This window comes from Sylvia atricapilla, chromosome 30 (genome assembly GCF_009819655.1).
Source record: "Sylvia atricapilla isolate bSylAtr1 chromosome 30, bSylAtr1.pri, whole genome shotgun sequence".
Taxonomy (NCBI): domain Eukaryota; kingdom Metazoa; phylum Chordata; class Aves; order Passeriformes; family Sylviidae; genus Sylvia; species Sylvia atricapilla.
Genome location: NC_089169.1, coordinates 1,465,815 through 1,493,760, shown reverse-complemented (window position 1 = coordinate 1,493,760; position 27,946 = coordinate 1,465,815). Strand labels below are relative to the sequence as shown.

Below are 27,946 nucleotides of genomic sequence, written 5' to 3'. Positions count from 1 at the left end.
GGGCGGCTTTTCTTTCCCCCGCGGATTCTTAACTCCGCATCGAGGCGGCTCGAAGCGGTCGTCGGGCACCAGTAGCCCCACAAAATGAGCAAGAGCACCAAAGTTAACCAAAGTCACTGGGTTTATTGTATAAAATCCACAGCAGTGTTTATCCCGTCGGATTTCCGTAATTCCATGCTCAACAAGGAGCACGACTTTCTCCATACTGAGAAAACTTGAATCCGTTAATTTTACACCTTCCAAGGAGATCCGGTGCCTCTAAACTGGCGCCTTAATCCCACAAGCAATGGAGAGTCCGGTTTCTTCCCTTTTCTTCTTTTCTTCCGCAGCGATGAACTCCCAAAATGCTCCCAGGTCTGTTTACTTGGAGCATAAAGAAGCCACCGGAAGGAGCTTCAGGGATTCCCTTACGTGCGGAATCAGGGGAATAAATTTCGGGATTAACTCCATGTTTTCCTTAAATCAAAATTTCTCAATATTTCAGGAAAATGACACCTCTCCCCATCCCTTTTAAATCCCATTTCCAGCGACATCAAGGGTTAATAGTGTTTGTAGAAAGTATAAAAAAATATATAACCCCCCAAAAGAGGCTTGTTAGGATGCAGATATAAAAATGGGGTACCTACAGATACTGGAATTATCCCAATTTTATCCTAAAACAATGACTATTGCTGGAATATCCTGTGGTCATGCAGAGGGAAGAAGGAGGGTGGGAATAGTGGAATCTGAAAGGTTTAAGGGGGTAAGAAGTGGGAAAATCTCCAAACTGGGGTGAAAAAGGAATTCTGGCTTGGAATTCAGTTTGTATTCCCAGTCTGCTGGGGCAAAAAGGGAGTAAGACGGAAATTTCCATGGATAAACTGACATTTTCTTGGGTCAACCTTGAACCTGGAGCTGTTTGAACAATTCCATGTCATAAAAAGGGGTTTTTAAAGGTAAATGTAGTCTAAATTCCATATGGATACCGATATAACGGATAGGGAATGATTAATGCAAATCCTTCCCTCATTCACTAACTCTCCAAGAACTTTCCAACCTTCCATGAAAAAGCCAATGCTTATGTTTGGCTACAGACAGGGCAATTCCAGGGGGAACTGCAGATCCTGCTGTGCTTGGGACTGGAATGCTGCAGGCTGATCCCAGATTTAATTCCACACCGCAGTTTTAAATCCTTCTGGATATTGCATGCGTTGGTATCCATTAAGATCTAATTAAGAGCTCATCAAGGATGTTTAATTGATCCCTTTCTGCTACAGGAGGGAGGAGGTGCCAGGCATTGGATCCAACAGGCTTTTCCAGAGGAAACACTGGTTTCTGTGGAATCCCACCTGCTCCAGTACCGATGGAGTGCAGAGAGGACAAAACCTGTGATTTAAACACCAAAAATAAGGGACAGAAAAAAAAATCCATAGGGAAAGAAGAATTCCCAGAGAATTAAAAGTTCCCTAGAGAACAAGGAGTTCTCAAGGGAATAAGAAATTCTCTAAGGAATGAGGAGACTGAGGAGCAGCTCTAAAAACCAGGATGAAACTGCTAAAATCCATTCAGGAGCTTTTTCCCTAAATTTCTTTCAGATGTGCAAACAGGCCAGGATTCAGGAAAGGGTGTTGGGAGCACTGGGAAGGATCCCGGGGCCAGATCCTGGGGTTCAGCAGCCAGAGGAGTGCGCTGAGCCCAGCTGGCCAGCCGCCAGCAACAGGATGTCCTTCTTTTCCTTATGGAATCGCAGCTCCTTCCCGGCCAGCCGGGCCTCATCCAGCTCCCGCTCCGTGGCCGCCAGCTCCCGGGAAACAGCGCCTGGAATGCTCTGCTCCCGGTTCACCCAGTCCAGGGCCATCTGGTTCCGGATGTCATCATCCAGAGCACGGTGGGAGTAGTGAGCCAGGACTTCCTGGTGGGAATGGGATGCAGGGAGAAGCTTAGGAATGGGAAGAAGCAGCGGGATCAAGGTGGCCCCTGAGAAGCCCTGGACTCACCTGGCGTGAGCACTGACGCTCCCGCATGGCCTTCAAGCTCCCGTTCCAGTGCAACAGCTGGAAAACCGTCATCAGCTCCTGGGATGGCAAGAGGGAGGCAGGATGAGAACAGATACAGGACCAGGACCATGGGATCATGGGCTGGGGTGAGGCAGAAGGGACCTCATAAATCACCTGGAGCCCAGGGGGGACACTGGACATGTGCCTGGGTGGTTCTGTGCCACTTCTAACTTGGTCTGGAGCACTTCCAGGGATGGCACAGCTACCCTGGACATGGATTCAGCCAAAGGCACCACCAGCACCAGGATACTGGAGCAAAATTCCCTGATTAATCTGGACTACAATGAAGACAGAGCCTGCAATGCTCCCTGTACCCTGGGAATTCCAGGACTCTCTTCTCCAAGCTGAACCACCAGCAGTACCAGGCATAATTCCAGGTTTTCCAGTGATTTCTTCCTCCAGGCCACACAAATTCTGCTTAAAAACTGGGACCTGTTAGTGTTCCCAAACCCAGATGGGGCTTGGAATTTCCATCCCAGAGATTCTATCTGTAAACAGGGCCCTGAACGTAAACACCTCCAGTCTGCCACCCTGGAGCATTCCCATACTAGGGAAAGAAGCCAGCAGAGGGGTTGGAAAAGTACAGAATCACAAACACAGCCACATTCCAAAGCTGGATTTGAACCCTGGAGCAGAGTCACAGCCAGATTTCTTCTCTAATGAAAATCCAGCTCCAGTGATGTGTGCTCCAGAATCATTCCCAGTCCCTTCCCAAGGCCAAGCTGAAATCAGAAGGATTCGGGAATCTCAAGGAACTATTGGAACAACATCCTGGGATGGACAAGGAGTTCTAAACCCGATTTCACTGGCTCTACTCCGAGCTGTTTCTTCATAAAGGCTGGAATAAAGCCCAGAGGACTCTCCATTCCCAGCTGTTCTCCTAATCCTGATCCATGTCCCAGAACCTTCCCTTGGCAGCTCAGATTTCCCATTGCCCAGGTGTTCTTCCCAGCCACATTCCCACATTCCAACGGGATATGAGGATAGCCCTGTTGTTTGGGGGAGTGTCATGACATCACTGACTCCCAATTCCACAGTCAAAGTGTCTTTGGGAGAAACATCTTCCTATCTTTTCTTGCGAGAGCTCTTGCTTCTATGTTTTCAGGGAAAGCATAAATCCCACTAACTAACTGGACAATTAGGACATTTGGAGGTACCACCTGGAAATATCACAGTGACAGTGAGAAACCCAATTCCAAGGACTTTGCTGCACCCGGAAGTACTCCCAGTCTGATCAGAATCAGAAGGAAACCCTGAGTTAATTTTCTATAGAAAAGACTAAAATGCAGCTGGGAGATCAACCCAAATATCCCTTAACCAAATCAGGAATGGGACCTGGGTAGATCAGGAAGAGTATCTGCAAAAACTGGAAACAGCACCTGGAACTCCAGCATGGATTTTCCCTTGTTGGATTCCAACATGAAGCGGAAGGCCCCGATCCCGGTGTTGGGATTATCTGCCTCTTCTCGATTGCCCTGCAGAGACATTCCAGACAGGAGCTGCCATTCCTACAGGATCTGCTCTTTCTGCACTATCCCCAGTCCCAGAATTCCCAGTGGGATTCAGAAGAGCCTGATGCCAGCACAGGCCGAGCTGTCATGCTCTTATCTAGGTAACCCAGCCTCAACTGCATGGCATGGGCCACTCTAGCACTCCCTGGACAAATCTGGGACATCACCTGGATAAACTTGGTTCTCCTGGAGCAATGAATCTCTTGGGAACAGGATTTTTCCTGCACTGATTCCAAGGCTTTCACAACACTCCAGAGACCACAGAGCACCATGGGCCACATGGCAAGAATTCCTTCTGAGATAATCAGAACAGGAAAGGGAGAATGCAAAGCTCCCAGTGATAGAAATTAAAATTAATGGAAAATCTTTGTTTTAAGGAAAACTAGTGGATAGGACAACCCTGTCATGAAATGGCCAGGAAAATCTACATCTCAGCCTCATTATCCCACCCCAGAGCACAGCACAAAGAACAGAAGAATGGAAATTAAGGTACACTTAAAATCCTACTACTCCATCAAACCCCCCACCAAGGAGTTCTAATCCACTCTTTGAGGTTTTTCCCAGGATTTTCTGTCCCCATCCTCACGTTGAAGGACGCCAGGGCCTCAGAGACACTCTTCTCTATGAAGTCGTCAGTGATCCGGCGGGAAGGGTGCTCGTTGAACACAGAATTCATCAGCGCGATCTTGGCTGCGCTCCGGCGCGCCTCAGCCTTAGTGGGACAGAACTGGGGACACATAGGCACTGTCAGGACATTCCCAGGATCATGACACCCCCTCGGTCCACCAGGAATGGGAATTGAGTAGGGGTAGAATTAGGAAAGCATGCTCCCAGAATCAAAAGAGGTTCAAAACCTCCTGTTGCATTGTCAATTAATTAATTACCTCAAACCCAAACTGTTCCCAGATTCTCCCCAAAGACCAGGATTTTGGGATGGGATGACCCTGTGGCTGCCGGAATTGTTTCCTTTGGACCCATTTTCCCAACCAAGAGGAAGGGCAGGAAAGAATCTGGGACATAGAATCTGGGATTTGATGGGACATTGGGACTTTAATCTCTTTGGTGAAGGATTTGGGTCAGGAGTTTTCCCAGGAGGCATGAAGGAATGGATTCCTCCAGTGGGATGTTCCCTGCCCACAGCACAGGGCTGGAATTGGATAGTGTTTAATACCCCCTCTAACTCAAGACATTACAGGACTCCATGATCCAACGCTCTAACTTGACTTCCAGAGTCTTTTGGCATCTGGAGAAGAGGTTTTGGGACAAATCCTGAGCTCCAGCAGAGGAATATTCCTCTGCCAGTTTAAACCTTTGCCTAATCCTGGGAAGGAAAAGGAAGAATCAAATCCTGGGAAGGAGAAGGAAGATCAGATCCAGTCAATTGAACAGTTTTCCATGATATCCCATCTCTTGCCTCAGCACTAAGGTGCAAGTACCAAAATAGGGAATAAAGGACGAAAAAAAAAGCACAGTCCACAGACAAATCTTCCTGGATTGGGATCTGGTGGGGATTTACAAGTCGGGAGCAACTTGCAAGGTAATTTCCTTGGAACTAAAGAAGTTTAGGGCCAGACGCAGGGGCTGGAATCGGCAGGAAAGCGCCCGCGCAGGGAGGAGGTAATTGGGAAACGATTCCGATGGGGTCCGGGAGAGGCATTCCCGGGGTCAGGATCGTACCTGGAAGCTGCCGAAGCAGCTGCCCCCTGGCAGGGTGACATAGCAGACGTAAGGAGGGCTGGCGGCCGGGACCATCTCGTAGAGTACCAGGGCGCCGTTGCGCAGCTCGGCCCCGCGCGACTGCTTCATCTGCCAGAATTCCTGCAGCGCCTCCACCACGTTCACTGCCGGACACAGCCGGGATCAGTCGGGAAAAAAGCCAGGAAGAACTCCCAGGGATTGGCATGGCAGGGGTGGAAATGGGGCACGGAAAGAGGGAAAAGGGATAAGAGAGAAAGGAGAAGGGGGTGAGGAAGGAAGGAGATAGGGCACGGAAATAAGGAAAAGGGACAGGACACGGAAATAAGGAAAAGTGAAAAAAGGGAATAAGGGAAAATCGACACCTCCCCCCCCCCCCATCCCGGGCCGTCTGCATCCGCGCTTCCCCCTCGATCCCGCTCACCGCGGCCGTAGCCCTGCGTGTGTTTGGCGAAGCTCCGCACCACGGCCTCCACCGCCTCCCGCAGCACCGCGGGCGGCCCGGGCACGGCCCCGGCCCCCGTCCCGGGGGGCGCTGGGGGGGCCTGCAGACCTAGTGGGGGCGGCGGCGGCGGCAGCCCCAACCCCGGGCCCAGCCCCAGCGTCGACCCCGTCCCCGGTGCCGGTGCGAGCCCCGCGGGGCCGCCGGTGAGGCCGGGCCGGGCCCCACGAGGCCCAGCGCCCACTCCGGGCTGCAGCCGCTGCGCCCGCACCGCCTCCATAGCCGCGCTCCCTCCCCAGCGCCGCGCTGTCAATCAGCGCCCCTACAGTCCCAGCAGACCAATAGAAGAGCCGGATTGTAGTGGGGGCGGTAGGGAAGCCACTAGCAGGCCAATCGTAACGCGGTGCGCGGTTTGCGGGGCGGGGACAGGGCGCGGCGCACTCACCCGCTAACACAAATAGCGGTGTCTGGTCGCGGAACCGTAAAGGGGCGAGGATTAGGGAGCCGTTGTCCAATCGCGCTACGGAGGTTTGTTACATTGACAGGGGCAAAACCGAATCAAGACGCAGGAAGCACAAAACAGCAGATATGGCGGTACGGGATGACAGCCACAATATTATTGATCAGGAGAAGCAATAAATGGCAAAAGGAACCAATCAAACTGTTCGACACAGATTTAGAGGCGGAGATTACGGCTGTCGCCCATTCATGGACTCTGTTTTGGTAGGAGCGGGCGGATCTGCGCACAGCCAATGGGAAGGAGCCGCGGCGGGTACCGGAAGTGACGGTGTGCCGGACTCGGGAGCGGGATCGCGTTCGGGAGCGGGTCCCGCACCATGGAGGCCTGGGTGCGCTTCAGTGCCCAGAGCCAGGCCCGGGAGCGCCTCCTCAGGTGTAGCCTCAGCTCCCCGGGCCCAGCGGGCAGTCGCAGGGAAAGGGGGTCGTGGAGGTTCGGAGGGAGCGCTCACGGGAGCAGCGGGGATTACGGAGAGTCCGGGGATGGGGGTCACGGAGGCCTCGAAACCCGAGGAGGGGGGATCACCGGGGTCCCAAAATCCCGGGGCGGCGGGTGGGCCGTCACGGGTGCCTCAGACCCCAGAGAAAGGGCGTCCGAGGCCCCGGGGTGATGTTCCCAGTGCTCTATGACCCTCCTGACTCCCTCGTTGTCCCCAGGGCCGCCCAGTACGCCTGTGCCTTGGCTGGCGCCGCGCTGAGCCGCGCCGGGAACGGCTCCGGGGGCAGCTCCGGGACCCTGAGCCGCCTCCAGCACCTGGAGGCTCATCTGAGCCTGGGCCGCAAGCGTGAGTGACGGGGGGAAGGCTGGTCAGGGCGGTTTTGAGGGGGGACAGGGCGGCTCTTGGGATCTGCAAGCGCCCGGTGAGCGCCTGGTGTCCCCCTCCTGCAGTGCTGCGCTTGGGGGGCTCGGCCGAGGCCCTGGGGGGGGCCCAGCGCTCGCTGCATCTTCCCGACCCTGTCCTGCGCTTCTGTCTCACCTTGTCCCACCTGAACCGTGCCCTCTTCCTGGCCTGTGACAATGTCTTGTGGGCCGGGAAAACCGGGATTCTGCCTGGCCTTGCCATGGACAAGTGGAGCCAGAGGTCCTTCAGGTGAGTGAGGAGAGGTGTCTGGATTTGGTGGGGCATTCGTGGAAGCCTCTTCAGGTCTGTTGGGTGAGCAGGGAGGGAGGTCAGATTGTGAAGGGAGAGGAGGGAATAGGATTCCTGAGGGAGAGCAGAGAGTGGGGTTCCCCAGGGGTGAATAAGGAATGGAATTCCCAAGGGAGGACAGGGAGTGGAATTACTGAAGGAGAGTAGGCAATGAGCTCTCCAAAAGAAGACAGGGAATGAAATTCTTCCAGGGAGAGCAAGTTTCCAAAGGAGGTCAGGAGACAGGCTTTCTGAGGGAGACTGGGCAATGGAATTCCTGAGTGAGGGCAGGGAATGGCATCCCCATGGGCGAGCAGGTTCCTGCTGGCTGAACATGACTTTTCCATTCCCCCAGGCGTTTCTGTGGCTGTGGGGAGTGGCCAGAGGCTTCTGCTGCCACTGTTTCCCACTCTCCCATCCCTGCTCCCTGTTTTTCCCAGGTATTACCTGTTTGCTCTGGTGGTGAACCTGAGCCGGGATGCTTATGAGATCCGGGTGCTGCTGGAGCGTGCTGAGGCAGCCAGGAAGCGTGGGAAGAGCCCAGAAAACAGGCCCCAGGTCCAGGCTGATGGCAGGATCCAGCGTCTCCGGCTCCACCTGCAGGCCCAGCTGCAGCTCCTGCTTCAGGTGCTCCGGGACAACCCCCCCCTACTGCTGGACCTGCTGCGGAATGCGTGTGACCTGGTGATCCCACTGGAAAAGCTGGGGCTGTGCCGGAGCAGTCCCGGAATTGTGGGATTCTGTGGCCTCACCTCCTCCGTGCTCTCAATCCTCACCATCCTCCATCCCTGGCTCAAACTGAAGCCATAATTGCCCCAGGGGCTTCCTTGGGATGTTTGGGAATCCTGGGGGCATATCCCAGGGGCTGTGACACCTCTGGAGCTGACTGGCTCATTCCATTCCCATCATTCCTGACTCCTTGGAGCCACAGGGTTCCAGCAACGGATACAGCATTGGATCCCACAGGGACATCAGCTCCCAAAATGCATTTCTTCCTATTAACTTTTCCAGGAATTTTAGAGGTTCAACATTCCCCCTTTCTGCCCAGGATACGCCTTTAACATGGAGCCAACTAATAGGGAATATTTGGGGCTGGAAAATGGGGATCGCTGGGGGCTTCTCATGGTTTTTGCAGGGGGTGAAGCCATGGGGTTGGGATGATTCTGATGCTAGATAGGGTATCCAACCCCAAATTGTTTGGACAATTTTCCTGCCTTATCAGAAATCTGAGTGTAGGGAGAGGGGAACGAGGAGTGAGTGTCAGGGATAAATCCATGCCTTTGTGGGGAAATACAGGCTGGAATTCGCCCTTCTGAACCTCCCATGAAAGCCCAGGGGAAGGAAGTGAGCCGAGCAAGTTGCACCAAGCTGGGGGATCACTCTCAGCATTCCCATATGGATTTCCCTCTGTTGGAGAACATGGAAGCAACTCGGCACCCTCAGTGCTTCCCAGCAGGTCCACCTCCCTTCCTCTGCCCAGAGCTGCACAGATCCACCTCGGCTGCACTCCCCTTCCCAGTTATCCTGTTCAATGGTGTTGTTTTGGGAAAAATCAGAGCATGGCTGGCTCTCTGTTGGGATTTGCTGCACCCAGTATTCGTGGTGGTGCTGCTGCCTCACTTAATTCCCTTTTTCCCTGGCTTCTGTAACACTGGATTGCATGTGGCCCCAACACAGCTCTGATGTCTATTACTAAGCCCTGGACCCAGAGACACACAGGGAGCTGGGAATTATTTAATTCCAGAGGCAGATTGTCCTTGGATCTGTCCCTGGGAGAGCAGGAATATCCTCTTGAAGGTTTTTTGAGAGCTCCATACCAAAATGCTATCCACTCCTGGGCCCATTTGGGCTGTGCCAAAGGCTTTTTCCTGGGAAAACCAGGCATTGAAGACTTTGGAGCAGTGTATATCGCAGTGGGAATTGGGATGGGTGGGAAGTGCTTGAGGGGATCCCACAGAATCAGTGTAATTAATTAATTAAATTATTAAAGTGCAGCGGCCTCCAGTCCCCGTGTCCTGGGATCTTGGGAAATGCAGGACACTGGGATGGGCTGGGAATGCTGGGCTGATGGTGCTGGGGTGACCTGGGATTCACACAATCACAGAATATCCTGAGCTGAAAGGAACTCACAAGGATCACTGAGTCTTAGCTCCTGGCCCTGCCACAACAAACCCACTCTGTGGGCCTGAGAGCATTGTCCGAATGCTCCTGGAGCTCTTGGGGCTGTGCCCATTCCCTGGGGAGCCTGTTCAGTGCCCAGCCACCCTCTGGGGGAAGAACCTTTTTCTGATACCCACCTAAATCTCCCCTGGCACAGCTCCAGCTGTTCACTCAGGTCCTGTCTCTGGTCACAGGGGGCAGAGATTGGAGCTGCAGATTCCTGAAGTCTCCCTTCAGTCTCCTCTAGGCTGAACAAACCCAAGTGCCCATAGCTGCTCTTTGTGTGGCCCATCCAGGCCACATCCCATCTTTGCATCCTTCCTTCGGATACTGTCCCGTGATTTAATGTCTTTTTCATGTTGCAATGCCTAAAACTGTCCCCAGGACTGGGAGTGGGTCTGCCCCAGCCTAGAGCAGAGTGGGTCAATCCCCTCTCAATCCTTGCCTGGTGCCCCCCAGGACATGGATGTCCCTCCTGGCTACCAGGGAACTGCTGGCTCATGCCCAACTGGCCACTGACCAGCACCCCCAGGACCCTTCCTGCGGCTGTTCTACAGCACCTTATTTCCCATCTGTCTATACATCCAAGGTTGCCCCATCCCAGGTGCAGGAATGCTGGATCGAGGGCACTGGGATGGGCTGGGAATGCTGGACTGGGAGTACTGGGCTGAACTGGGGCCAGTGGGCTGGGACTTGCCTGTAGTTTCAGGGGACTTTAGAGAACCCTTGGAACTGGGGAGGGAATATCCCTGCTTTTCCTGAGTTCAAAGGGTGGGTGGAGGCGATACCCAGTCCCTTCCCTGTCCCAGTCCCATCCCATTCCCATCCTATCTCTGGCATTGCTCTTTCTGCTCCGTCTGAGCCTGGACCAACTTCCTGCACCCCAGGGGCCGAGATTTGGGGTGAGGGAAGTGGTGTATGAGGTAGTGGTAGAGGGATTTTGGAGGAGGGTTTGGGTTGTCCAGTGGCATTTGGGCATTGGAAGGAGAAAGAATCTTGGAGTGGGAGGAGGCTCCCCCTGTGCCTCAGTTTCCCCTATGACCCGGAGGGACCCTTTCTGTGCCGGTGGGGCCCTACCTGGGTGGTGCCGTCTGTGGCCACAGCTGGAGCTGCACAGTGTTTGTCTGTTTTTCTCCTCATTCCTTAGGTTTTTTTTCCCCAAAAATTCCAGCCCGTCCCACAGCTGCTGGCAGCACAAGTTTCCCTCTGTCCTAAATCGCAGAGTCTGAAAATTTTCCTTTTTTTTTTTTTTTTTTTTTTTTTTTCTGAACCCACTCAAAAGCTCATTCCGGGAGGTGGCAGTGTCATCCGGAGGACGTGGCAACTCAAAACCCACCTAAATCCACACAAAATCCACCCAAGCCCAAACCAAACCCTACCCAGACCCCAGGGGGGACCCTCAAGACCCCTTATTCCAACCCCCTTCTTGACGAGCCCCACGGGGAAGATCCAGGTGTCACTGCCCCCTCTGTGTGGTTTGGTCCTTGGAGGAGATGCACAATTTTCCCACAATATTTTTCCAGAAGAAGTGGGAAAATCCCCTTCCAGTGCCCCCCAAGCACCCGGCAGCCCCCACAAAATCCTGCACCCACCTCCTCCCCTTTTCCCACTCCCCTTTTTCCTGTGTTTGTACCATTTAGCCTATTTTTTTCCCCCGAACTCTTTGCCCCCCTCCAAAAAAAAAAAAACCAAAAAAAAAAAAAAAACCAAAAAAACCAACAAACCACATTTATTTTTAGCAGCCAATTGAAGATGAAGGAGGAGGGAAAATATACTGAAAAAAAGAGGATCGAAAAAGGGAAAAAGCCCGGGATTTTGTCTCGGCTGGAACCAGAGTCACCTTTGAGCTGCAGCACGGCGATGTGGGGTGTGGGGAGCCGGGGGGTGCTCTTGGCGCTGTTCCTGCTCCCAGGTAACACCCCTCCCGCTCCCCCAAATCCCCTGGTTTTGGACAATTTCGGGGTGGTTTGGGGCTGTTGGAGGAGGGAGGGTGAGGAGCCGAGTACTCATTAATCCGAGTGCAGCCAAACGTGGTTCCCCCCCTCTCTGAATGTCTGGGGGACCCAGGAAAAAACAGGCCGGTTTTGGTCATTGCTCCCACCCAATATATTTTGGACGCTTTTTGGAGGGAGAAGCCACCTAAATCTCCTTGGATTTGGGGCGGGGTGAGGGTGGGAAGTGGAACCTGTAAAAGGAAATCAACCCCGGGTTTAATGATTTTTTTTTTTTTTTTTTTTTTTTTTTTTTTTTTTTTTTTATGGGGGGAAAGACAAAAAAGGGCGTTTCCACCCACCCCTTTCCCCCCGGGGGTAGTCCGGTTCAACCCCCCGCCCATCTGCACCCGGTGGGACCCCCCCACGCTCCCCGCCGCAGGCGAAACTGAGGCGCGTGGGCAGCGCTGGCGCCGCGGGGCTTGGGGTGGGGGGGCTAGGGACTTAATTTGGGGAGTGGGGATGTGTTTGGGGTGCTGGGGGTTCTCCGTGGGGTGGCTCCCCTCTTCCCCGCAGTTTGGGTGCAAGGTGCCCTCCCCACCTCAAGACCCTCCGTCACCTCCCCAGGGCTCTGTGAGGGATTCAACATCGACGTGAGGCATTCGCGGGTCTTCCAGGGCCCCCCCGAGTCCCAGTTTGGGTACCGGGTGCTGCAGTGGGAGGGCGATGGGGACAAGTGGTGAGTGATCCCCAGGGGGGCCCGGGGGAGACGGGAGATAAGGGGAAACTGAGGCAAGAAAGGGGAGATTGAGGTGGGGAGAGGGGGAAGGAGGGGTCAGCGAAACGGAAACTGAAGCAGGGAGGGGGAAAATGAGGTTAAGAAGGTTGAAACTCAGGTAGGAAAGGGGAAACAGGAATGTGGGTAGTGAGGTGGGAAAGGGGCAGCTGAGGAGGGCAAGAGGGAAACTGAGGGTGAATGGGGGAAACTGAGTCAGAAAAGGGGAGAAGGGAGGGGGAAACTGAGATGGGGTGCCAGAACTGTGATGGGAAGTGGGGGAAGTGAGTTTGGGAAAGAGAAACTAAGGCAGGGATGGGGAAGATTGAGGTTGGGAAGGGGAAGCATAGGAGGGCAGGAGCCGGAGCAGCAGGAAGCTGTGGCCAGATGGCTGGACAGACACATGGAAGTCGCCTTGGTGCTGCAGTGTGGGAGGGAGAACCTGGCATGGTGTCCCCAACAACGTGCCACTGGGTTGGAGTGGGGCAGGGGTAGTGATATCCTCAGTGTCCCCTATGTGTGCTATCGCCTGTGCTCCCCCTTGTCCCTCCAGGCTGCTGGTGGGGGCCCCTTGGGATGGGAATGGTCAAGGTGACATCTACAAGTGCGGCGTGGGACTCCAAAACTCTTCCTGTGCCAAGGCCAACCTCGGTATGAAGGGGGGTGGCTATGACCTGTGAGGCCTGGGGGGGGCCCCCACAGTGCTCACCCCGCTTCTGTCCCCATGTTCTCAAGGGGCTGCAGCTCCATGGCTCCACAGCAGCACCGGACGCCTTGGGATGACACTGGTGGACTCCAAGGATGGTGGATTTGTGGTAAGCAGAGGCTCTGCAGAGGAAAACTGAGGCATGGCAGGGGATGAGGGGAGGGAGATGAACGTCAACGTTGTGTCCTCATGTCACCCCGCAAGGTCTGCGCCCCACTTTGGTCCCAGGAATGTGGCACCTCTGTGTTCAGCACTGGTCGCTGTGTCCAACTCAATGAGGAGCTCCAGCTCATGGGGACCATTGCACCCACAGTACAGCGTGAGTGGGGTGGGACATACTGGGATATACAGTTTCCTCTTGTGAGAACCTGGGATGCTCCTGGGATCCTCCCAGGACTTTCCATGCCCACATGTGCCACCCTGGTGTCCCCTGCCAGGCTGTGCTACCTACCTGGACATCATCCTGGTTCTGGATGGCTCCAACAGCATCTACCCCTGGGAGGAGGTGCAGGCATTCCTTGGGAACATCCTGGGACGCTTCTTCATCGGTCCTGGGCAGACCCAGGTCAGGGCATGGCACCTTGGCCACCACAGTGTCCCCAAGGTTGGGATGGTGTCCCCAGGGCAAACTGATTTTCTCCAGGGCAATGCTGTTGCTCCTGGGGTGATGCTAGCCTTAGGGTGATGTCATTGTCTGCGGGGTGATGCCATTATCCCTTGGGATGGTTCTATCCTTGGAGTGACGTCATTTTCCCCAAGGTGATCACCCCACTGTCCTGGGGTGATGCCACCCCCGTGGAGATGCTGCCCTGGGGTGACATCATTGTCCCTAGGACTGTGTTGGATGGAGATGATTTTGGCAGGGCCAAAGGTGCCCTTTTCCAGGGATTAGGGGTTCCCGTGGGATTTGGGGGAGCTCCCTTTGGGTTTGGAGGAGTCCCTGGCTCGGGTTTCCCCCCGTTTCAGGTGAAGGGGCTGCCATACAGTGAACGGGTGGTGCAGGAGCAGGTGCCACGGCAGCGCCCTGGGGATTTGAAGGGTCTCTGTGGACTTGGGGACTCCCTGTGGGTTTGAGTGATGTCCCTATGGACTTGGGGCCCCCTCTGGCTTTGACTCTTCCCATTTCAGGTGGGAGTGCTGCAGTATGGGGAGCGGCTGGTGCAGGAGTGGCCACTGGGGCAGCACCCCACGGCCCAGAGCCTGCTTGAGGCTGCCCGGAACCTGACACGTCAGGAGGGGAGGGAGACGCGGACAGCCATGGCCATCCGGCAGGCATGGTGGGCTCTGGAATGGGAATGCGAGCAGGATTGGGAATGAGGGTAGAATTGGGGATGGCATTTGCATCAGGATTGAGATCAGGATTGGGATTGGGAGAGGGAGTGGGGCTGGGACTGGGATCAGAATGGGGATTAAGGTTTAGGTTGGCATTGGGATTTGAATAAGGATTGGGATTGGAATTGGTATCAGGCTTGGGATCACGTCAGGATTTGGATTGGGGTTGGAGTTGGGATTGGGGTCAGGACTGGGACTGAGATCTGGAGCAGGGTTGGGAGCGGGGTTATGACTGGGGAGAGTATTAGGATGGGTATGGAACATTCTGCCAGCCGCATTCCCACAGCACAGAGTCCTTCAGCACGGCACAAGGCGGGCGCCCAGGGGCCACACGACTGCTGCTGGTGGTGACAGACGGGGAGTCTCACGATGGGGATGAGCTGCCGGCTGCGCTGGCAGAGTGCGACCGGCACAATGTCACCCGCTATGCCATCGCCGTGAGGCCTCTCCCACTAATCCTCATCCCTGCATTCTCTTAACCCCAGGGGAGCTCCCTCTGACCCCTGTCCCTCCCTCAGGTCCTTGGGCACTACCTGCGTCGGCAGCAGGATCCCGAGGATTTCATCCGGGAGATCAAGTCCATCGCCAGTGACCCTGATGAGAAGTATTTCTTCAATGTCACAGATGAGGCTGCCCTCAATGACATCGTGGATGCTCTGGGAGATCGGATCTTCAGCTTGGAAGGTGCTGGCTTGAGGCTGGGATCCTGGGTAGGGCTGGGAATTCCAGCTGGAAGTGCAGCTGGAGGAACAGAGTCTCCTTTCTCCACTGGTCAGGCACCCGTGGCAACAACGAGAGTGCCTTCGAGCTGGAGATGTCCCAGATCGGCTTTTCCGTCCACCGCCTCGAGGTGATCCTACTGGGAAAAGTGGAAAATAGCCTTTAGCCCATCTCAGCTCTGCTGAGTGTCCTGGGATGGGAGGGTGACATTGGTAGGGACTGGGGACACTGTGGTGTTTCCGGGTTGACCTGTCCCACCCATCCTGGCAGGATGGGATCCTCTTTGGAATGGTCGGATCCTATGACTGGGAGGGAGGTGTGCTGGAGGACAGCCAGCGTGGGCACATTGTTCCACCCCGGGAAGCATTTCAGGAGGAATTCCCACTGGAGCTGAAGAACCATGCAGCGTATCTGGGTATGGGGGATCTCAAGCGATGAGGGTGTACTGAGGGATGTGAGGTGAACCAGGGATACTCATATCCTTGAGATTTGATATGAATCAGGGATGTTTCATGTCCTGGAGGTCAGGGGTGAAGTGGGGATGTTCCATGTCGTGGATATGTGGGATGCTTAGTGATCCAGAAATGCTCAGTGTCCCAGGGATGCTCCCTGTCCTGTATATTTGGGGTACCCTGGGATACTCCATACTCCAGGGATGCTCCAAACCTGGATATTTAGGATGCCCCAGGAATACACTGGGGACCCTGTCTCCCCAGGGCTGTCCCTCTCACTGACCCTGTTTCCCCCCCAGGGTATTCTGTGTCCTCGCTGCAGCTCCCAAGGGGGCAGCGCTTGTTAGTGGCAGGTGCTCCCCGATTTCAGCACAAGGGCAAAGTTGTCCTCTTCCAGCTGGACCCCACAGGGACTGTGACGGTGGCCCAGGCACTAATGGGGGAGCAGGTGAGGGGCGGCCAGGGGCCTCGAGGGCCTTTGGGGTGAGTATGGGCCCCCTACCCCGCCTCAGCCTCACAGCCCCTTGCACTCCCAGATCGGCTCCTACTTCGGCAGCGAGGTCTTGGCCCTGGACCTGGAGGGAGATGGGGACAGTGACCTGCTGCTGGTGGCCGCGCCCACCTACCTAGGGGGCCAGAGCAGAGAGATGGGGAGGGTCTATGTGTACCGTGTGGGGCAGGTGAGAGGGCAGGTGTTGAGCGGGGGGGTAGCTGTACGGTGTGGAGCAGGGGAGGGGCTGGGGAGGGGGCAGGTGAGAGCGGCGGGAGGCTGGGGTGGACGGAGGCGTCGGAGTGTGCTTGGGGGCAGGCGACTGGGAGGATCAGCAGGATGCAGAGGGATTGGAGGGATGCAAGGGATTGAGGGGATTTGAGGGGATCGAGGGAACACGGTGGGATTGAGGGGTTGCCTGTCCCGTGGGGGTACCGAGGCCCCTCCGCACCTCCCAGGACCGCCTGAGCCCCGCGGGCTCGCTGCACCCTGAGCCGAGGCCGCAGGATTCCAAATTCGGCTCCGCCCTGGGCGCGGTGCCGAACCTGAGCCAGGATGGGCTGGCTGGAGTCGTGGTGGGAGCTCCCCTGGAGGACGGGCACCGCGGGGCTCTCTATGTGTTCCACGTCGCCCCGGACACCCTCCTGCCCCAATACAAGCAGGTGAGACGGCGCTGGGAGCACTGGGACAGGCTGGATGCCACGGCTGCAGTGAGTACAACCCTGTACGAGCCAACGGCGATGCCACAATTCTCGTCCTCAGCGTATCGAGGCAGCAGCGCTGGGGTCGAGCCTCCGGTATTTCGGGATCAGCGTGGACGGACGGGTAGACATGGATGGAGACGGGCTGGTGGACGTGGCCGTGGGGGCGCAGGGTGCGGCTGTAGTGCTGAGGTGAGTAGGGATCAAGGGTTCGGGGACAAGGACATCCCGGCCACAGGGATATCTCGGGAATAGGGACATGGAAGAGGAACAGAGACACCCTGCCAACAGAGACACCCCAGGAACAGCGACATGTGGGTCATGGGGACATTTAGGAGCAAAGAGCCTCAGTTTCCTCTTGCGAGAACCTGGGATGCTTCAGGGCTCTCCATGCCTCAGTATCCCCTGTGACAGGATCCAGAGTAGGGCCAGGTGGGTGTCCCTGTCCCCACATGATCCAGATGAGATCCCAGGTGTGACTCTGTCTCTCAGGTCCAGCTGGATCATCCAGGTATCCGCATGGATGTCCGTGGAGCCAGCAGCTGTCAGTGTCACACGACGGAACTGCCAGCGCAGTGGCTCCAGTGCTGTCTGCCTGCGGGCCCGGATCTGCTTCCGTGCTGAGACACGCACACAGAACCCTGTGGACATGGATATTGGTGAGTGTTGGCAGTGGAGGACTGCAGGGTCCCTGGAGCATCCCAGAAGCATCTCAAAGGGTCCTGGAGCATCCTTGGAACATCCCAGGGTATTACTAGAGCATCTTGGGCTGTCCCCCGAGAATCCCAGAGTGGGATCCTTAGAGAACCTGGGAGCATTCCAGGAAAATTCCAGGAGCATCCCAGAGTGTCCCTGGAACATTCCTGGAGTGTCCCAAGGTGTCTTGGAGAATTCCTGGAGCATCCCTGGAGCATCCTGAGGGCCCCGGATCATCACTGGGTGTTGCTGGAGGATCGCAATGTCCCTGGAGCCTCCCAGGAGCATCCCACAGGCATTCCCTTAATCTTTCCAGAGCATATATATGGTGATCCTGGATCACTCCTGGAGCATCCCAGGGTAGCCCTGGAATCTCGCAGGAGCATCCTGCAGTGTCCCTTGAATATCAACAGAGCACCCCTATCCCCGGAGCCCCACTGGAGCATGCAACAACATCCTAGAGCCTCTGAGCCTTCCCTGGAGCCCTGCCAGTGCAACCCAGCACGTCCCTGGAGCATCCCCAGACTTCCCTGGAGTCTCACTGCAGCACCCACTCCCTCAGGTGTCTTGGTCCCTGACCCGCTCTCTATCCCCCAGCTCTCCGATACAATGTGTCCCTGGAGGAGCGGATCCCAGGATCCCGTGCTGCCTTTGACTCAGGTGCCCGCCGACTGCTCCAGCGCCAAATTGAGCTCCCACTGGGAAGGCAGAGCTGCATTCGCATTCCCTTCCATGTCCTGGTCAGCCCAAGGACTCTTCCCTGCCCCACAGGAGGGCTCTTCCTGCCCCCCATCCCCAGGGTCTGACTGGAGTGAGGCTGATGAGATCCTCTGATTCTGCAGGACACCTCAGACTACCTGCGGCCCCTCAGCCTCAGCCTCACCTGGGCCCTGGACGTAGCTGCGAGGTCGGTGCTGGATGAGGCATCTCCCACTACTATCCACAAACTGGTGTGTACTGGGAGGGGTGTCCCTGGACACTGGGATCACCCCTGGACACCACGATCACCCCTGGCTCCTTCCAGATCCCGTTTTTCAAGGACTGCGGGGATGACGACGAGTGTGTCACTGACCTGGTGCTCAAGGCCACCACAGACATTGTGGGCTCCAGGTACCCCTGGTGTCCCCTCAGTGTCCTCATGGTGTCTCTGGGATCCCAGGAGTCCCCTGTGACCCCCTGGCCTCCAGTCAGAGCCCCCACATCCTGCGGAAGGGCCGGAGGCGGATGCTGGTGGAGGTGGAGCTAGAGAACCGGGAGGAGAATGCCTACAATGCCAGCCTATGGCTGCACCTGCCTGGGAACCTCCACTTCTCTAGTCTCGTGCCCCAGGTACAGGCTGGGGGGGTAGCCCCAAGTCCCTGAGTAGCCCCTCCAAACTCTCCCACCAGGGTAAAGATGGAGACCCAGGTTTTTTTGGAAAACCTCTAGGTCATTCTTGTCCCACCCCGTTCCAGGTGGAATGGGTTGAAGTCCATTGGGTTCCCAAACCCATTTCAAGTGGGACAGGGGTATGTTGTGTCCCCAACATCTCCCAGGTGGGAGACTGTGTTCCATTGGTTCCCTGTGGCTTCCCAGTATCCCCCTGTGGGGGTCTATTGCTGCTACCTCCCAGTGCCCCAAGTACCCCAACTCCATGTCCTATTGTATCCCCCTGGCAGGATCCCAGTATGGTGAAGTTGGAGTGCTCAGCACTGGGGGGACACTACCGCCGCTGCAGCGTTGGGTATCCTGTCTTCCGCTCGCAGGCCAAGGTAGGACCCTAGACTCCCATGAGCCTCTTGGGATGCCAAACCCCCATCACACCCCTCTGAGCCCCCCCAGGTGTCCTTCACCCTGGAGCTGGAGTTCAGCTGCACCATCCTTCTGGACCGTGCTGAAGTGATGCTCCAGGCCACCAGGTAGGGGTGTAGGGTGACCACTGAACCCTTGGGGGAGGGCCTGCACCCCAGAGACATGGGTTGAGTCTGGGGATACTCCCAAGTGTCCCCCCATCTAGTGACAGCACCGAGGCGACACCACAGGACAACGTAGTCAAGCTTTCTGTCCCCATCCGCTATGAGCCCAACCTGTTCCTGTCCAGGTGGGGCTGGGAGAACATGAGGCAGAATGGGGGGGTCATGAAAGGGGACACACACAATGGACGTAACCCTCCTGTGTGCCCCTCCAGTAACACCAACCTGCATCGCTATGAGGTTCATCCCCTTGGCACCTTCATCCACAGCTCTGGTCCCGAATTCACCACCACGGTCAAGGTGAGATTATGAGGGCCTGGGGAGTGGGTCCCAGGGGAGCCTTGGCTCATCATGCACCCGTCCAGGTGCAGAATTTGGGGTGCTACCCTATCCAGAATGTCACCTTACACATGGCCCTGCCAGCACTGGGCCACCATCAGGCCACCATCCTGTCTATCACTCATGTCTTGGCTGAAAACGTGAGTATGGGGGACAGTTAAGGGCCCTTGGGGTGGTCCCTGTGCCCTCCCTTTGAAGCCCCTCTTTCCCTCCCCAGGCCACCTGTGTGCTGCAACCCCCTGATGAGAGGACACAGGTGGTGCCAGTGCCCCCTGAGGACCTGCAGCACATGGACAGGCTGGTAGGGATCACTGTGCCCAACCTGCCCACCCCTGGGGATTTGGAGGGTTCGGGGGGACTCCCATCACTCCTCCTGCAAATTTTTGCCCCCCAGGACTGTTCCAACACCTGGTGCCAGGAGCTGAGCTGCTGCTTGGGGAGGCTGGAACGTGGTGGAGGAGTCTCCATCCAGCTCCTGCGCACCCTCCATGACAGCTTCTTCAGTGGAGTGAGTAAAGGGGGGCATGCAGGGAATTAGGGTGGTCCCTGCTCCAGGGAGGATCCCAGGTGGGGGGCACACATGGCTCAGAACCTCCCATTTCCCACATCCAGGTGAAATTCCGGAGCTTGAGGATAGTCGGCAGTGTCTGGCTGAGGGTCACGGGAGGCGTGTTGGTGCTGGAGGAGGGGGCACAGCGCAGGGAGGTAGGACCTCCCCCCCCGCCAAATTCCCCATTGTCCTCCCTCCATCCTTGTTCCCCTCCCCAAATTCCCTGTTCTACCTCAATGCCTGTTTTACCCCCCCCATCCGTTTCCCCTCTAATCCTTGCATTTCCGTCTCTCCATCCAAGTCAGTTTCGCAGCCCCTTCCCCCCCCCCAAATTCTCTGCTTGCCTCCCTCGCCATTTTTCCTGTACAAATCCCTGTTCCCCTCTAATTCATCCTGGTTTTCTCCCCCAAATTCTCGCTCCTCTCGCCAATCCCTGTTCCTGCAGCTGGTGCTGGAAGTGCTCCAGGGACGGCAGGTGTCCGTGTCCCTGTGGATCCTGGGGGGCAGTGCCCTGGGGGGGCTCCTGCTCCTGGCGCTGCTCAGCCTTGGCCTCTGGAGGGTGAGGTCACAATGTCACCTTGGGGAGGGTTGAGATGCCATGCGGGGAGTGGCATCATGATAGCACCTTGGGGGGTCATGCTATCACCCTGGGGCAGTCATGATTTCACCTGAGGGTGGGGAGAGAGGGTCACAGTGTCACTTTGAGAGGGTCATGATGTCATCCCGAGGGGGAGGTGTCGATTGCCACCCTCCCCAGAGGGAGGACATTTCCAGACCTCCAATTCCTCCTCTTCCCCCCCTGCCCCCAGCTGGGATTCTTCTCCCACCGGAAGCCCTCCCGGGAGGAGGAGGATGAGGAGCGCTGAGGTGGCAGCTCTGGCGCGGGAGGACATTGGGAGGACATCCCGGAACCTCCCTCCCAGGACACATTCCAGGGCCATCTCAGGACTTGGGACTCCTGGGCTGGTGGAAGGATGAGCAAGCCAGAGGATCTGGGGGAACATCCGGAAGTGGGAAAAGTGTGAATGAGCTAGAATGAAGCAGCTCCAGCAATAAAGCTCTGGCCTGTGGTACTGCCGTGTCCTGCATCCCTGTGCAGGCAGACGATCTGGGAGCAGGAATGCTTCTTGATTCAGGGAAAAATCTCTAGACTGATCCCAAGTACAACAGGGGGATGGGGAGAGATCCCACTGGCTCTGGAATTAAATCCAGGTTAAATCCAGAACTACAGGGAAGGAATTCCTGCTTTCAAGCACGATGTGGAAGAGGGAAGAAGTGGAAGCAGGAAGTGAGTGGGTGTGATCCCCCAGAAATCTCCATCAGGGGAGCTGGACATGCTGGATAACAGGGAAGAGCACTGGGATAAACCCAGGATCCAGCTGGATTTTCTCAACCTCTGTTGCATCCACAGTCCTGTCTGAGCTCCTGCCCAAGGACTGGGGTGTCCCTGTGTCCAGAATGGCTTCCAGCAGAGCAGGGAGGAAGGACAGGGAGAATGTGTCCCAACAAAGCAGGAGGTGTTTGGATATCCTCCCTAGAGGACAAATACTGCAAATCAGGGTTTTCCTTCCCCAAAAGCTTTTTCTGAGCTCATTTCTGCACCCCTCTCCCAGGAGTATCCCTGCTCCTGCCTCCCTTTCCCAGCTCCAAGGATGAGTTGGGAAGGGGAATTAATTGAGAAAGGCCTTTATTGGACGGAAGAGCAAAGAAAATCAGGAATTAAGTCCATGTGGATGCGGAGCCACTGAGCCCAAGGGGTTTGGGAATGTTCCCCCCCACCAGGAATGGGGGTCACAGTGTCCCCTTAGGGCAGTCAGTGGATACCATGAGCATGAGGCTAACTCCCAGGATTCAGACCTGGAAAAAAGTCACAGAAATGGGAAAGAATTCTCAAAACAACCAAAGAATCAGCAAAAATAAAGAGTTTCCTTAACTTATGGGGGAGGGTGGGGGGATTCCCAAGGGAGTGGTCCATAATTCCCACCTGGAACTGACTCGTGGGACTGGAGGGAAATTTGGACACACCTGGGGCCACAGGCATGTGGAAAAGGGTCAGAAAGACCCGAATTAACCCCAAAAATAGTCCAGGATGAGAAAAAATCCTGCTCAGCGCATTCCTGATACCACAGCATTCCCAGAGCCTTTCCAGAACCACGAAGGGCTCCTGAGGGTCTGACCTTCCCAAGGAAGGCCTCCAGACCCTTCCTTCTTCCACCTGCATTAACTACATAGATCCAAAGAATCCAAAATGGGGCAACAAAATCTCTCGTGGATACAATTCCTATCTCCAGGAGTGCAGGAACATCCTCAGAATCCATTTTTTATCCCAACCTTTTTCCAGAGAAGGCTATGAGGAACTTGGAACCCCTCTCTGGACTGGGCCCCACGGGAAAAAAACCCTTTTCTGATACAAAATGAAATCAAATCACTCCCAAAATTCCCAGTTTAGGACTAATGAGGCAATTCCATAGAGCAGAAGGATAAATTTCTGGGAGAAGAGCGCTTGGTGCTGTAATCCCACAGGGTGGGCCCCCTAATTCCTACTACTTGGAGGGGTTTGTTGGAATTCTCAGACAATGTACACCTCGAGCAGGGATGCTCTGGCCTCCGGAACCCTCTGGAGCACTCCAGAACCTTTCAGAAGAGTCAGAAAGTCCATCGCTCCTGCACTGGGCTGTCGGAAGCATCAGGAGTCGGCATTTGCCGGGTGGAATCTTCCCCCTTTAGGCTCTTCCTGCAGACGGGACATGTATCGTGCTGCGAGGAACACAGAGCCGTTATCCTGGGGGATTATCCTGTGAGATACACGGGTTTTCTGGGATCTTACCAGCTCCAGCCAAGGCACGATACAGCTGCTGTGGAAGACGTGGTTGCAGGGGAGCTGCCGGACCTGCTCTGCCACAGTGTAATCCTCCTTGCACACCGGGCACTCCAGCCCTGTGTCTGCAGAAAACAGGGAACAGCAGGTCAAGGGGACAGGAATAAAGGCTCTGGTAAATGGCAGACACTTGTGTAGGGTCTACTGGCAATGAGGTGTCCCAGGGACCAAAGGGATCCCACCAGGAACAGGAGCTCTGAGATTCACAGGTCATTTGTGTCTGCTGGAGATGGAACATCCACGGATCAATGAAATCTCACTAGGAACACGAGCATCGGGATTTCCACGCTAGGATACAATCCACAGCAGATGTACCATCCAGGGAACAAAGAATTCCTGCTGGGAACATGAGCTCTGAGGTGCACCAGCTGTGATCCATCCATCCATCCATCCATCCATCCATCCATCCATCCATCCATCCATCCATCCATCCATCCATCCATCCATCCATCCACACACAATCCCCAGGGAATATAGGGAATTCCCGATGTTCTCTGTACACCACCACCACCAAACAAAAATCAAAGTAAGGATGTTTGGATGGCCACCACAATTTCCCAGCCTGGAATACGGGTTGATGATACTGATGCCGGGTGTCAACAGCTGTGGGAGGTGGCTGAAATCCCACTCCCTTTCCCACTGTCCCAAGCTCGTGATGCTGACATGGACACCACCAGGAGCTGAGCTCCCTCAGCAATCTCAGGGACCCCTTCCGACTTTGGATATTCCAAGATTTCATGTTTCCTAGCCTGCCTGGGCTCTGTGGGCACAGACACATGGAATTCCAGCTAGTCCTTGCCTTTCCGGAGGAGGACAGAGGGGTGTGTAAAACCACGGGATAAAAATATCCTGCATAGAACTGTCTGGTTTAACCATAATGGAGGAGTAGGGTTCTGGTAACAGAGCAGCTGGGAGGGGGAGGGATCCTAGGACTGAAAAATTCACAGAGATTTTTAATTGCAAAGCCAGGATTGTTCCGAGACACTCCCAGGCCCCTGCTGGCAGTTTTCCATAACATTTCTAGAGCCAGTTTGAAAGGGAAGAAGGGACAAGCTGAGAGCACAAACAGGGACTGGAAAACCATCATGGAGATGGGAAGAGTCAGAACGGCAAATTCTAGAACTCCCCCCAAACACTCTGGATGTGGAATGCTGGAGCTCCAAGATCCCTGAGAGAACTGAACACCAGAGATGGCAGCAGCAAAGCTTGGGAACTGAAGGTTTCCAGCCCAATTTCACAGGGAAGAAAGCAGTAATGGGGGAGCTCAGGATGTCAAACACCAGGATCCAAGTGCCATTGGATCTGGGGATGGAGTCACCCACCGACTTGTTCCTGTGTCACTGGCACCGTTGGGAGTGACGAGATCTTCTCCTTGTCTGCTGGTGGTGGTCCCGTGTTTTCCAGCTGACCCAGGAGCTGTGGAGAGGGAAAAACTCTGTGCTCAGGAGCAGGGATCTGCCACTGAATCTGCCCCCAGCAGAGGTGCCCCTCACCTGGGTGACGATGGCATCAAGGCCGCTCTGTCCCCATGCATAATCCCCAGGATTGGAGTGCAGCATTCCGCTCCTGCCAATAGGAGAGTCCAGGAATTGCCCCCAATGCCAAACCAGCCCCTAGGTGCTGGGTTATTGGTACTTGGGTTCTGGGCTACTCACCAGGAAAAAGGATGTTGGGAGCCAGGAACAGCTGAGTTGGCAAAAAAACCAGCAAAGATCTGCTGGATTATCCTGAAAAAGGAGGCATGGGAAGGAAAAACACGGGAAGAACAAGTTAAGTAAGTAAATAAATGGTGGAAGAAAAGATAAGCAGGAAAACCAAGAATTCCTGCTCTACAGATGCCTGGCTGCATGGCTCATGACTGTGAAAATCCCTGGATAAAGCTCCAAAACAGACAGAGACAGTAGGAAGTAATTACGGATGCAAGCTCATCCCAAGGTGGGAGAAGTAGGAATGCCTTGAGTTCCAGTGGAAGAGTTGGTACTGGGACAGGGAAAACCAAGAAAAACATGGAAACAACAAGCTAAATGAATAAATAAATTGTGGCAGAAAGAATAGGCAGTAAACCAGGGATTCCTTTTCCCATGGATACAGGGCTCACAGTTAGAAATTTCCTGGATAAAGCTCCAAAATGGAAGGAAAGCACAAAGGAATTAGGGATGAGAACAGGATGTGAGTGCTGAGAATCCCCTGTGTTCCAGGCAGCAAGACAGGGAAAATGACTCAGAATTGTGGCTAAAAGGGCTCACAGGAAGTGCCAGGATTGCGTTTTCCCAGGTTTCTCGCCAAATCTCCCGGTTTCCCTGGAAAAGACACTCACCCCTCAATGGCAGGCGAGCGATCTGGGCGGGAGCTACCACGGGATCGGTACCTCCGAGGCATCGGAAGCCGTGGGGGGCGACTGGGCCCCCAGAGCTCGGCTGGGGGGCCCCTCTCCGTGTCCCGGCTCTCCGGATCCAGGGAGCTGCTGCTCAGGAATGGCCGGAAATCCGGGAAGAACATCGTGTGATCCAAGTGGTCCCAAAGCTGTGGAGAGGGGGAAGACAGGAGACATGATCCCCACTCAGCTCTGGTGCTCATCCCAGTGGGAACACAGAGGCAGCGGAGTCCACTTCACCGGAGCGCATTCCCATAGCTTTTGTGGATCCTGGGAAAAAAAAGTCTGGCAAAAGGGCTTAATTATAGCCCAAGTGGCTCCAGAGCTCCTGCAACACCCCCAGTGCAACTCCCCACTCTGCATGGATCCTAATAAATCTGGAAGCTGTGGGGTTGATCTCTCCCTCTCTCCAAAGGCTGGAATTTGAGGAGGAATAATGCTGGACACTCACAAATCCACGGGATCACTCAGAGGCCTTTCAGCCATGGGGAGGACATGGATGTTTAAGGGCAGAAGGACAGTATCCATATCCCTGGGGTGTCCCTGGAGTCTCCCCAGAAGCATCACAAGGGGTCACCCAATCCTGTGCCCCTCATACTATTGTTTTGTGAGATCTGTCCATGTGGATAATGCCATTCCCTGCCCCTGCAATGGATCCTGTGGTGCTAAATCCCACCTGCTCTCTGATTTACCCAATTCCCCTCCTGTAGCCTCTCTGAGGCTAAGCGAGGGATGATCCATGGAGCTCCTTGCTACACCACTCCAGGAGTGCAGGAAAACCCCCAGGAAGGAGGAGCCAGAGCTAGAACCTGGAGACCCTGCAGAGACCCTCTCCCATAAATCCATCTGAATTAAAGAATAAAAACCAATGTATAAACATTCCCTGTTCTGCTGCTCTGATGGGAGCTTTGCCTGCAACCTCGGGGAGAACGTTCAATTACTATTCATCCCCAAATCCAGTTTAATTAACGGACCTCAAAGCTCCATGAGCAGGAAGATGCGATCAGGATCTCCCTGAAACTCGGGAACTTCTGGGACACAAACTGATATCCTAGCAATAATCTGGACAAATGGATCCAGATGAAGATGGGGAGAGACTCAGCTGGATGCTTGGAGCATGGAAGCAAGCAGGAAGGATCCAGATTGGGAACAGACTGAACTTCTGACTATTTGGTGACCACATTTCTGGCCCAGGATCGAGTGGATTTCCTATGGGTTTGGACTTTAAAATTGATAGATTCTGAAAAATCTGGGAGCAGGAAGAGCCAGTGAATACCTCTTTGCCTGGCTGAGCATCCTCACACAAATCCCAGGATCTGCCAGGGCAAGGCACTTCCCTGAATCCTCCTGTTCCTGTTGTGCCCATCCGTGGCGGGTCCCAATGCCAATTTTCAGTTTCTTGAAAACTCCCCCACATGCTGCAAACTATCAGAAAAAGAAGCTGCTGGGGAAGATGCCACAGGAAAACTCACCTCTGTGAACTGTGAGGAGGGGCTGTCGTCCAGGGCATTCCCATCAAAAAAACTGTGAAAAAGAGAAGAGTGAGGGCAGGGCCCATTCCTGAAATCCTGCTGTGCTCCCCAAATCCCCTCTTTGTTTCCTGAAATCTACTCAGAAGGGGTAGAAAAAAAACAAACAAAAACCAAACCGCCCCCCCCCCCCAAAAACCAAAACCACCCCCCCCCAAAAAAAAAACCCAAACCAAACCCCAAACAAAAAAACCAAAAACAAAAAGACAAAAAGGGTAAGAAAAAAAAAATTTAAAACAAAGGCCAGACACCAAAAATAGTAAAAAGTTTTTTTTTCTAAAACACTAAAAAGGATAAGAAAAAAAATCAAATAGCGCAAAAAATAAAATTAAAAGAGTAAAAAAACACCAAAAAGGGTAAAAATATCAAGAAGACAAAAAAACGGTTTTTCTTTTACAGACAAACAAACCCTAAAACCCAAAAAACAAACAAAAAACCAAAAACAAAACAAAAAAAAAACCAAAAAAAAAACCCAAAACAAGGGGGGAACATACATCAAAAAAGAGCAAAAATGGCATTTTTCACACTAAATCTCTGTATTATTTGATTCATTGTCTCTCCACATGCCTGGTAACATTCTCTGGTACCTGGAATCATCAGTGACTTCCTCAATGAAGCCAGACTCACAGCGAGGGCAGGTATATTCCTGGGAAGACAAAAGGGAGCTGGGATTAGACACAAAATGTTAGGAATTCTAAAGAAAAAAAATCTCCCTTCAGGAAGATTCCTGGTCCTAGATCCCAAGCAGCTCATAACAACACCACAAAATCCGAATCCCATGGAATTTGGGCACCAGTGAGCAAAAGAGCCACTGGTGGGAACTGCAGAGGCAGAGAACAAAATTCCTTCCAAGAAGAAAAATTTTCCCTGTTCCAATTCCCAGAATTTTGTCCCAGAGCTGCAGATTGGCTTAGATTTGGAGAAAACCATGGAAAAAAAACACGACTCCACAGATCCTCTCTCATGGATCTTCCCTCTCCAGATCCCATCCCGCAGTCAGAGCCTTCCCAAATCTCACATTTTGAGCACTG

The 27,946-nt window shown here is 54.5% G+C and overlaps 4 protein-coding genes across 9 annotated transcripts; 2 read left to right on the top strand and 2 right to left on the bottom strand.

Annotated features, from left to right (window-relative positions):
- Positions 1-103: 103 nt before the first annotated feature.
- Positions 104-6,115, bottom strand: LIX1L (limb and CNS expressed 1 like). Of its 2 annotated transcripts, XM_066337894.1 has the most exons (6): positions 5,667-6,112; positions 5,225-5,388; positions 4,134-4,274; positions 3,416-3,511; positions 1,977-2,054; positions 104-1,891 (listed from the first exon to the last, which is right to left on the bottom strand). In XM_066337894.1, exons 1-6 carry the CDS (start codon positions 5,962-5,964, stop codon positions 1,649-1,651), a joined length of 1,020 nt encoding a protein of 339 aa, XP_066193991.1. In that variant the 5' UTR covers positions 5,965-6,112; the 3' UTR covers positions 104-1,648. The 2 variants fall into 2 exon arrangements, with proteins under 2 accessions (XP_066193991.1, XP_066193992.1); XM_066337895.1 differs by lacking the exon at positions 3,416-3,511 and having other exon boundaries at positions 5,667-6,115.
- A 38-nt stretch (positions 6,116-6,153) lies between these two features.
- On the top strand, positions 6,154-9,324 carry PEX11B (peroxisomal biogenesis factor 11 beta). 2 transcript variants are annotated; one of them, XM_066337896.1, is made up of 4 exons: positions 6,154-6,633; positions 6,858-6,985; positions 7,090-7,291; positions 7,771-9,324. In XM_066337896.1, the coding sequence occupies exons 1-4, from the start codon at positions 6,521-6,523 to the stop codon at positions 8,138-8,140; spliced, it is 813 nt and encodes a 270-aa protein (XP_066193993.1). In that variant the 5' UTR covers positions 6,154-6,520; the 3' UTR covers positions 8,141-9,324. The 2 variants fall into 2 exon arrangements, with proteins under 2 accessions (XP_066193993.1, XP_066193994.1); XM_066337897.1 differs by having other exon boundaries at positions 6,160-6,576.
- Positions 9,325-11,229: 1,905 nt separating this feature from the next.
- ITGA10 (integrin subunit alpha 10) lies at positions 11,230-21,207 on the top strand. The gene is made up of 30 exons (XM_066337905.1): positions 11,230-11,402; positions 12,049-12,160; positions 12,750-12,847; positions 12,932-13,011; positions 13,107-13,221; positions 13,340-13,467; positions 14,031-14,179; positions 14,521-14,671; positions 14,753-14,918; positions 15,011-15,084; positions 15,225-15,369; positions 15,706-15,854; positions 15,943-16,086; positions 16,355-16,558; positions 16,659-16,789; positions 17,090-17,256; positions 17,891-18,033; positions 18,136-18,243; positions 18,318-18,403; positions 18,481-18,622; positions 18,952-19,044; positions 19,115-19,191; positions 19,290-19,373; positions 19,461-19,545; positions 19,611-19,724; positions 19,802-19,885; positions 19,979-20,092; positions 20,197-20,289; positions 20,580-20,693; positions 20,944-21,207. The coding sequence occupies exons 1-30, from the start codon at positions 11,243-11,245 to the stop codon at positions 20,998-21,000; spliced, it is 3,567 nt and encodes a 1,188-aa protein (XP_066194002.1). The 5' UTR covers positions 11,230-11,242; the 3' UTR covers positions 21,001-21,207.
- A 597-nt stretch (positions 21,208-21,804) lies between these two features.
- On the bottom strand, positions 21,805-27,623 carry RNF115 (ring finger protein 115). Of its 4 annotated transcripts, XR_010745562.1 has the most exons (9): positions 27,503-27,623; positions 26,859-26,910; positions 25,330-25,535; positions 24,668-24,739; positions 24,506-24,578; positions 24,335-24,428; positions 22,962-23,077; positions 22,719-22,891; positions 21,805-21,991 (listed from the first exon to the last, which is right to left on the bottom strand). XR_010745562.1 is itself a non-coding variant. In XM_066337907.1 (8 exons), the coding sequence occupies exons 3-8, from the start codon at positions 25,509-25,511 to the stop codon at positions 22,781-22,783; spliced, it is 648 nt and encodes a 215-aa protein (XP_066194004.1). In that variant the 5' UTR covers positions 25,512-25,535; positions 26,859-26,910; positions 27,503-27,623; the 3' UTR covers positions 21,805-22,780. The 4 variants fall into 4 exon arrangements, 2 of the variants coding, with proteins under 2 accessions (XP_066194004.1, XP_066194003.1); XR_010745561.1 differs by having other exon boundaries at positions 22,719-23,077; XM_066337907.1 differs by having other exon boundaries at positions 21,805-22,891.
- Positions 27,624-27,946: the final 323 nt, after the last annotated feature.

Bases quoted from the DNA above. Each gene is read 5' to 3' on its own strand.
- LIX1L (XM_066337894.1), bottom strand. From the start codon at position 5,964: ATGGAGGCGGTGCGGGCGCAGCGGCTGCAGCCCGGAGTGGGCGCTGGG. The intron at 2,055-3,415 runs GTGCTGTTTCCA...TTGCCATCCCAG, and splicing joins AATCCATGCTGGAGTTCCAG to GAGCTGATGACGGTTTTCCA. The intron at 1,892-1,976 runs GTGAGTCCAGGG...CATTCCCACCAG, and splicing joins AGCGTCAGTGCTCACGCCAG to GAAGTCCTGGCTCACTACTC.
- PEX11B (XM_066337896.1), top strand. From the start codon at position 6,521: ATGGAGGCCTGGGTGCGCTTCAGTGCCCAGAGCCAGGCCCGGGAGCGC. The intron at 6,634-6,857 runs GTTCGGAGGGAG...CGTTGTCCCCAG, and splicing joins AGGGAAAGGGGGTCGTGGAG to GGCCGCCCAGTACGCCTGTG. The intron at 6,986-7,089 runs GTGAGTGACGGG...CCCCTCCTGCAG, and splicing joins TCTGAGCCTGGGCCGCAAGC to TGCTGCGCTTGGGGGGCTCG.
- ITGA10 (XM_066337905.1), top strand. From the start codon at position 11,243: ATGAAGGAGGAGGGAAAATATACTGAAAAAAAGAGGATCGAAAAAGGG. The intron at 16,559-16,658 runs GTGAGACGGCGC...TCTCGTCCTCAG, and splicing joins TCCTGCCCCAATACAAGCAG to CGTATCGAGGCAGCAGCGCT. The intron at 19,886-19,978 runs GTAGGGATCACT...TTTGCCCCCCAG, and splicing joins TGCAGCACATGGACAGGCTG to GACTGTTCCAACACCTGGTG.
- RNF115 (XM_066337906.1), bottom strand. From the start codon at position 25,511: ATGTTCTTCCCGGATTTCCGGCCATTCCTGAGCAGCAGCTCCCTGGAT. The intron at 24,740-25,329 runs GTGAGTGTCTTT...CTCCTTTTTCAG, and splicing joins CGCTCGCCTGCCATTGAGGG to GATAATCCAGCAGATCTTTG. The intron at 24,579-24,667 runs GTGAGTAGCCCA...TCCTATTGGCAG, and splicing joins TCCCAACATCCTTTTTCCTG to GAGCGGAATGCTGCACTCCA.